The sequence below is a fragment of the Platichthys flesus genome, chromosome 8 (genome assembly GCF_949316205.1).
Source record: "Platichthys flesus chromosome 8, fPlaFle2.1, whole genome shotgun sequence".
Lineage (NCBI taxonomy): Eukaryota > Metazoa > Chordata > Actinopteri > Pleuronectiformes > Pleuronectidae > Platichthys > Platichthys flesus.
Genome location: NC_084952.1, coordinates 168,189 through 176,906, shown reverse-complemented (window position 1 = coordinate 176,906; position 8,718 = coordinate 168,189). Strand labels below are relative to the sequence as shown.

Genomic DNA, 8,718 nt, shown 5'->3' with positions numbered 1-8,718 from the left:
GACACCACCGTCCTGGGTCTCATCTCCAACAACGACGAGACCGCCTACAGAGATGAGGTCAGGCTTGGAGACATGGTGCCAAGAGAACAACCTGTCTGTCAATGTCTGCAAGACCAAGGAGATGATCGTGGACTTCAGGAAGCTGCAGAGGGGGGGGGGGGGCACGGTCCGTTACACATTGATGGAGCTGTAGTGGAGAGAGTCTCCGAGTTCAAGTTCCTCGGTGTGTTCATCACAGATGACCTGACCTGGTCCAAACAAGCGGACTCTGTGGTGAAAACCTCACAAAAGCGTTTATACTTCCTGAGGAGACTCAAGAAGTTTGGCATGGCTGCAAAAACTTTAACAAACTTCTACAGGTGCACCATGGAGAGCATCCTCTCAAGCTGCATCACTGCCTGGTTTGGTAGCTGCTCCGCTGCTGATCACAAGGCCCTGCAGAGGCTGCTGAAGACAGAGGAGCATCATCGGCTGCCATCTCCCTTCAGATCATCAAGGACTTCTCAACCTGCTGTCGTCTGACGTTACCGGAGCTTCGAGCGCGGACTACCAGACTCACAAACAGCTTCTACCCCCCCCCCCCCCCCCCCCAGGCCATCAGGCTTCTGAACAACCAACACTGACCCTCTGAACAGTCACCATGTACATTCTGCTCCCACACTCAAACAAATACGGGAGAGCGTGGCCTAGGGGATAGAGCGGGTGTTCTGCAACAAGAAGGTTGCCGGTTCGAATCCCACTCTTTCCCATCTGCATGCCTAAGTGTCCTTGGCAAGATACTGAACCCCTAAATGGCCCCTCATAAAATGTTGAGTGTTCTAAAAATGTAAGTCGCTTTGGACAAAAGCGTCAGCTAAATGAAATGTGATGATGTGAAATACACTTACTCCACATATATTCATTTTATTTAATATTCCCCACTTCTTCACCCTGTAAACTGCTGCTTCATTTGGACTTTTATCTGCCTATGTAATACCTATATTCATATTATTTAATTTAATTTAATATTACCCAGTCCTTCACCGTGTAAACTGCTACTTCATTTGACTTTGACTTGACTATGTTATATTTATACATATATTCATATTATTTAATTTAATATTCCATTCACCCTGTAAACTACTGCTTCACTTTTCTACGTTATATGTTACGATGTGATGTTATATGTTATGTTAGATAGCATGTTGTTGTTTTTTCTATCCTCTGAATAGTCACCATGTACATTCTACTCCCGAATCATACAAATACACTTACTTCACATATACTTATCTTATTTAATATTTCCCACTTCTTCACCCTGTAAACTGCTGCTTCATTTAAATTTGACTTTAATTTGACTATGTTATATGTTATACATATATTCATATTATTTAATTTAATATTCACTTGATATTCACTTGACTGTGTTATATGTTATATGTTACAATGTTATGTTATATGTTATGTTACATAGTATGTTATTTTTTGTCATTTTGTAAAGTCGCCTACTGCCATGTCATAAGAATTTCACTGCTCCGATGACGCTGTCATTGGTATGTGAGCAGTATGTTTCTACGTGTGTAGTGTGTTGTCATGTGCGTAGTATGTTGTTACGTAGTATGTTGTTACGTGTGTAGTGTTGTCATGTGAGCAGTATGTTTCTACGTGTGTAGTGTGTTGTCATGTGAGTAGTATGTTTCTACATGTGTAGTGTGTTGTCATGTGCGTAGTATGTTGTTACATAGTATGTTGTTTCGTGTGTAGTGTTGTCATGTGAGTAGTATGTTTCTATGTGTATAGTGTGTTGTCATTTGAGTAGTATGTTGTTACGTAGTATGTTGTTACGTGTGTAGTGTTGTCATGTGAGTAGTATGTTTCTATGTGTATAGTGTGTTGTCATGTGAGTAGTATGTTGTTACGTGTGTAGTGTTGTCATGTGCGTAGTATGTTTCTACATGTGTAGTGTGTTGTCATGTGCATAGTATGTTGTTACGTAGTATGTTTCTACGTGTGTAGTGTGCAGCAGGACATGGACTGAGTGGTTGGCAGCAGCAGTGAGGACGTCCTTGGTGAACACTGCGTCCTGTCCTCTGAGAGCAGTAAGACGTTGGACAGCGGTGGCGTTTCCTCCTCGCTGCTCTAACAACAATGGGAGCTGTGCAGACAGGAAACAGGAAGAGCCTGAGACAATAAAAGCGCGAGAGGATCCGGACTTGGCTGCATTCTTCAGCCGCTGGAGGAGGAAACATAAAGTTTATCACGGCCGGAAAACCTCAGTGTTCAGACGCAGGAGCTGCTTCTTTAGTTCATGTATTTAAAAGTGTTATAGCTCTAATACTTGCTGGTCATGTGTGGCACACGGGAACCATTAGCGCCTCCGTGTGGTCTGATTTGAATAAAGATCTCTCAGATTAGGTTCTGATCATGAATCAGGGAGGTGGAGCTGTGACGTCAACTTGGTTCTTATGGTGTCGTCCCTCTCCAGCCTCAGTTCAGCTCATACTCTTTTTATGGTCAGTGAAGCTGTGACGTCATTCTGAGGTCACGGCTGAAATGATGATGTCATCTTTGCTGCAGGACGTCCTGTTTCATCAGCACACGCGAGTTCTCTCATATCAGCAGAATGATGACAAACAGCTCGTAAAATTGAAATGTAATTTGTAATAAAAATCAAAGTACATTATGAGTGAAGTAAAGAAAACAATATGTTTATTTAAATCAGCTGCAGATGAAAATCCTTCAACCAACAGCGTATGTAAGTGTATGACCTTTGACCTCTGACTCCTGCAATACAACCACAGTCTCCTTCAAGTAAACAAACTCTGAACTGCACTTCTCACTGCAGTAACATTATCTGTCCACTGGGAGGCGCCACAGACTAACACACGTCTGTGTTCAATCTGTCAATCAAATAAACACATCAGATGATCAGCCTCTGATAGGCTGAGAGACCTGTCAATAAAATCTGTGATGATCTGCTAAAAAAAGTCCAATCATGTTCAGGAGGTGACAGGAGACAGTTGAAACACGGACCAGGACCAGGACCAGGACCAGAACCAGGACCAGATAGATAGATAGATAGATAGATATATTACTTTATTCATCCCCGAAGGGAAATTAAGTCATCCAGGACCAGGAACACGACCAGGACCAGGACCAGGACCAGGACCAGGACCAGGAACAGGAACAGGACAAGAACCAGCACCAGAACCAGAACCAGAAGCAGGACCAAGACAAGACCAAGACCAAGACCAGGACCACGTTTAAAAAACTGATTTCATGTTCTTATCAAACACGTGTGATTAAATCGTATCAACAGCAGTTTTTTGTTGCTGATTAAAGATCAAAAAATGTTATACAAGAAAATCTGGAAAATATCAATGATGATGATGTTAAGATAATATTGTGATTGTAATGTTATCGTTAAGATTTGTTTCAGGACCAGTTCACAGCATTCTTATTATTACTGCAATAAAAAACCCTTTATTAATAATGTTGGAATATTATGTTAGATGGTCCTGATTGGCTGACCTCCCTGTAACCACGGTAACACCAGGTGTGATCAGTCACGTGACAGAACAAACACACACACAGACACACACACTGTGGATCAAACCGTTTATCTGGTCAAACAAAGCAACACACAAACAGCAGCCGGTTGTGAGTCCGTTGTGAGTCCGTCAGGTGTCCTCGTCCTCGCTGGGTGTCTTCCCCTCGTGCACGCTGCTCTCGTCGATGTTGTCCAGCGAGTCGGCGCGCTGCAGCGCGAGCTCGGACACGCGCACGCACGGCAGCGTGCTCTGCTCCGGGAACATCCAGGGCTTCAGCGCCGGGTTGTGCTTCCGCTTCCACTCCGGATACTTCACAGACGCCTTGTAGATCTTCCTCATGGCCTAAGAAGACAGAGACAAGTGAGACACCGAGACACGTCCACTGTCCAAACTGAGAGGAAGACAAACTGTCCACCATGAAGACATTCTGATGTGATTTACCTTCGGAGCCACGAACTGAGAGACTCTGTTCACCACCCACTTCGGTAAAGAGCCTGAGAACACAGAGCAGGTCACCTAGCTGTGCTCTCTGTCTTCAGAAGACATTTGACACTCAGGAAAAACATTAGGAAACACATGTGGGACATAACAGGACAGTTTCATGTGAAGTGGGGACATTTGCATAATACTATTATTATAACAATTTCAGTCCAATTTGTAAATGTGTCTGTTCAGATACATTACATAGTAAAGATGTGTGTTTGTAATGTTGTGTTAGTTTGTCCTGTGTTGATGCTTGATGCTCACAACTTTTCAAAATAAAAGTGTGTGTGTGTGTTTGAGCAGAATCCAAGACAACTTAAGACATTAGACGTAATACAACAGGAAACACAACTTGTCTCCATATCCATCCTGTGATGTCAATTTGTAATTAATCTGAAACAAATGTAAATAGTTTGACAGCTGAAGTTTAAATATGTGTCTCATAAACTCTGGAGTGAATCAACAACACAAAGTAAACGTCAGTTCCTGATAACTTGCAGTGAGTGGCGTGTGTATTGTTGAAGTGTAAAGTGCAGCAGGTCAGCAGGAGACGAGGGAGGACACAGACACTCTGATACTGTAAAAGACGACTGGACCTTTAATGTGCGTCTGTCCTGAAGCAGCTGTGGTTATAATTATGCAGCAGCGGGACATCACCAAAAAATGTACTTAGCGAAAACATGAATCAATTAAGTTCTGTGTCTTCATCGATGGAGATTTGACTACGTCCACATCTCGAGGCATCAAAACAACAATGAAGTTCCCACCTGTAACACAGGGTTAGGGTTAGTCTGCAGCAGGACTGGTGTCCCCTGTGGAGACCTGACCCGAGCCGTCCGGGTTGGACAAATATTCTTAGATACACTATGGCTGTCTGATCTACTTACACAGCACGTGCCTGTAGTCAGAGAAACCAGCAGGCTTTGGGTTTGTGTCGGGTTCAGACTCCATCACCTTACCTCTGGGATCCATCTGGGTCAGGTAGTAGAGGGTGGAGCTGGTGGCGCCGTTGGACTGGATCAGGTATCCGGTCAGCAGGGACACGGCTCGGACATAGTCCTTCTTTGGAGGATGTTGCTGCACAGAAAAACACTTTACTTTAAAAGTTTTCACTTTCACCTTCTCACAGCAGGAAGATCCTGTCGAACCTGAACCAGAACCAAGGAAGTCCTTCTGCAGGACACAGACCTTCAACACAATCCATGGAGGTGTAAAGACAGACGAGAAGCAACAGTCAATGTAGGGTTAGGGTTAGTCCTCACCGGGTGTTTGACGGAGTAGTTGATGATCAAGTAGTCGCTGCCGAGAGGAAGCCAAGATCTCATCGTTACAAAGTCTCTGTTCTTCAGAGGAGTCGGACATCTCCCTTCAAACACACAAAGATATAAAACACTTCACAACTATGGAAATAAATCAATTATTAAATCCAACAGCAGATTCATCAACGCTCACAAGATGAGAGTCACACTCGACTGACATGAGTAATATCCAACGTCTGCGTTGACGGTCAGTCGGCCAATGTCGTACGTGTCGATCATGTTGGTGTCCCACTTCCTGCGGTAGCTGGTGTCATGGAGGACGTCGTAAAGCGTCTCTGCAGTCACGTCTTTACACACGATCCTCATCTGGGACAGAGAGACGTTATCACAAACAGTCAGACCTGTCAAACATTTCTGTATCTCAGTCTCAGCTGTCAATCAAGACGTGTTTTCATATCATAAATAACTAACAGTGAGATAAAAACTTCCTGAAATGACAGAAAACATCTTTGTGTGGTTCATGTCCCATCTGGTAACAGGAAGAGGTCTATGACCTATACAGCAGCCAGCCACCAGGGGGCGATCCAGATGCTTTGGCTTCATGTATGGGAGCAGTCATGTCGTCCATCTTTATTAACGTCTGTGGTCAAAAGCAGCTTCTGATCTGAGCTCTGATCCACCTGCTGGATGTTAGAGGAACTGCAGCTGGATCAGAAAGTTGACGTGTGAAGAACATGAGATAAAGATGTAACATAAATAATCTTCTGACAAACAGAATGAGGTGGATTGTGCTAACAGCGTATTCATATCGTACATCTGAGGTGAGAAGAACATGAAGTGTCCGTGCAGCAGATGTCCTCCGACTGTCCTCTCTGTCCCTGTCACCTAACTCCACCTGTCCCCAGGCTCCTCATCATGACTTCTTGTTTCCACCGGCTCCTGTTTCCGATGAGGTGTAGTTCCACACGTTACCAGTAGAGGTCATCTGAGCTCTGAATCTCCTCCAGAGGTGACGTGTTGATGATGTCTTCAGAGATTCTAATTTCAAACACACCTCATTTATCGTGTTGTCTTTGTCTTTCCGTCATGTGACCTGAGCGTTAGCGTGCTAACACGCTGGCGCTAACGTTAACGTGAGCGTCCACCATGTCCCTTATGGTAACCATGGGAACCTTTCTCCTGGGATCTTTTGGATCTAATTTCCTCAATCACATTTTCTGCACGTACAGAGGTTTGACATTAGATCATGGATGAGACACCTGTCCACCACGTCTGTGAGACAGACCTCCTTCCTGTCAGTGGACGTCATGTGAGACGGCTGCTTTACTGTAGTACGTCACTTTTTTCCACTGCTGTAATCAGGAGCGCTGCAGTCACCGGATCTCGAGAGGGTCAGTGAACGCTCCATGTAACTCAATCAGCAGCTTGAATCATTCATGAAGTCCTCATGTCTTTGTCTGTCACTCTGTCTGTCTCCACATCTGCTGTCCGTCACTCCACCACTGAACACGTGTCTCATTGAGTTTGATCGTGTTAGAATCCTTAATGAGGCGTCTGCCGCCCGAGCCTCAGGGACGTTCTGTCTTGAGAAACACAAGCTGTGAAATCCTCCCAAGACAGAACGTGTCCGTCCAGCCGTCCATGGACGGATGAAGGAGGCTGTGGAGACATGTTGTGATGTCATCAGCATCTTTCGAGTCACATTACACAACAGGAAGTGGAATGCAGCACTTGCTGTACTGAGCAGTACCTTCCTCCGTCTTCTTCTGTCCTCCTCTGACCTTCTCTTCTGTCCTTGTCCATCCTCCTTCCAACTTCCTCCGTCCTTTTCTGTCCTCCCTAATCCTCGTCTATCCTCCTCTTTCCTTCTTCATCCTCGTCTGTCTTCCTCTGTCCTCCTCCATCCTCCTCTGTCCCCCTCCATCCTATTCTCACCTTCTCCTCTGTCCTAGTCTGTCCTTGTCCTTCCTCTTCTGTCTTCCTCCATCCTCCTCCATCCTCCTCGGTCCTCGTCCGTCCTAGCCTCCTCTGTCCTCTTCTGTCCTCCTTCATCCTCCTTCATCATCTTGTGTCCTTGTCTGTCCTCTTTTGTCCTATTCTGTTTAGTTAGCTGAGGACTGGTTAATGGTTAGTCTAGTTAATGGTTATTTGGAGGCTGGTTTAGGGTTAGTTAGAGGTTAGGTAATAGTCAAAAGTGAGTTGGAGGTTATTTTGAGGTTAGATGCAGAATAGTTGGACTATGAGCAGAAAGTTACGGACATCGGACTGGACGGTTGCTGGTTCGATTCCTCGCGGTGACAATACAACATACCTGCCAGGACAACACCCAGATCTGTTCCAAAGTCCAAAGAGCACTCTCCCTACCCCCACTGTCTAAGTGCCCCTGAGCAAGGCACCTAACTCCCCCAACATCTGCTCCCTGGGCGCTGTGCATGGCTGCCCACTGCTCTGTTTGTCCTGTGATGTTCACCAGATGGGACAAAAGCAGAAGACACATTTCCCTACTCTGCATGTCGTCCTATCTATAGTTAGTTGGAGGTTAGTTAACATTCAATAGTTAGTTGGAGGTAAGTTGAAGGTTAGTTGGAGGTAAGATGGAAGTTAGTTGGAGGTAAGTTGGAAGTTAGTTGGAGATTAGATGACAGTTAGTTGGAGGTTAGTTGAAAGTTAGTTGGAGGTAATTTGGAAGTTAGTTGGAGGTTAGATGAAAGTTAGTTGGAGGTAAGATGGAAGTTAGTTGGAGGTAAGTTGGAAGTTAGTTGGAGATTAGATGACAGTTAGTTGGAGGTTAGTTGATAGTTAGTTGGAGGTAAGATGGAAGTTAGTTGGAGGTAAGTTGGAAGTTAGTTGGAGGTTAGATGACAGTTAGATGGAGGTTAGTTGATAGTTAGTTGGAGGTAAGATGGAAGTTAGTTGGAGGTTAGATGACAGTTAGATGGAGGTTAGTTGATAGTTAGTTGGAGGTAAGATGGAAGTTAGTTGGAGATTAGATGACAGTTAGTTGGAGGTTAGTTCATAGTTAGTTGGAGGTAAGATGGAAGTTAGTTGGAGGTAAGTTGGAAGTTAGTTGGAGGTTAGATGACAGTTAGATGGAGGTTAGTTGATAGTTAGTTGGAGGTAAGTTGGTCTCTCATTGTTACCCCTCCCTCACCTTGAGCTTCTGGACTGCCTTGCTCTCCTCCTCCCGGCACCACACCGTCACACCACCTTTGCTGTAGCGGCTGATCCATCCGTCTGTGCTCAGACACTGATCTCTGAATGAAGAGAAGTCAGAGTCATCCGGGATTTGCACCGGCATCTCTGCCATCCCCCCAAAAAAAGTCCTACAGTAAAACAAAGGATAAGAAAATGTCACAGGAAAGTGAAGAAGCTTCACATCATGTGCTGCTGCATGAAGAAGAGGAGCTCTGTCTCTCAGCCGAGGATCTTTGCTCTCACCCACTGAC

The 8,718-nt window shown here is 44.9% G+C and overlaps 1 protein-coding gene across 1 annotated transcript; it reads right to left on the bottom strand.

The window, feature by feature from the left end:
• Nucleotides 1-3,590: 3,590 nt before the first annotated feature.
• On the bottom strand, nucleotides 3,591-8,718 carry stard15 (StAR-related lipid transfer (START) domain containing 15). Its single transcript, XM_062393525.1, has 6 exons — nucleotides 8,424-8,718; nucleotides 5,491-5,638; nucleotides 5,276-5,379; nucleotides 4,973-5,090; nucleotides 3,972-4,024; nucleotides 3,591-3,872 (listed from the first exon to the last, which is right to left on the bottom strand). The coding sequence occupies exons 1-6, from the start codon at nucleotides 8,577-8,579 to the stop codon at nucleotides 3,660-3,662; spliced, it is 792 nt and encodes a 263-aa protein (XP_062249509.1). The 5' UTR covers nucleotides 8,580-8,718; the 3' UTR covers nucleotides 3,591-3,659.

Coding starts and splice junctions, on each gene's coding strand:
- stard15 (XM_062393525.1), bottom strand. CDS start 8,579: ATGGCAGAGATGCCGGTGCAAATCCCGGATGACTCTGACTTCTCTTCA. Junction 5,639..8,423: donor AGGCAGTCCAGAAGCTCAAG/GTGAGGGAGGGG, acceptor TCTCTGTCCCAG/ATGAGGATCGTGTGTAAAGA. Junction 5,380..5,490: donor AGACGTTGGATATTACTCAT/GTCAGTCGAGTG, acceptor GTGTGTTTGAAG/GGAGATGTCCGACTCCTCTG.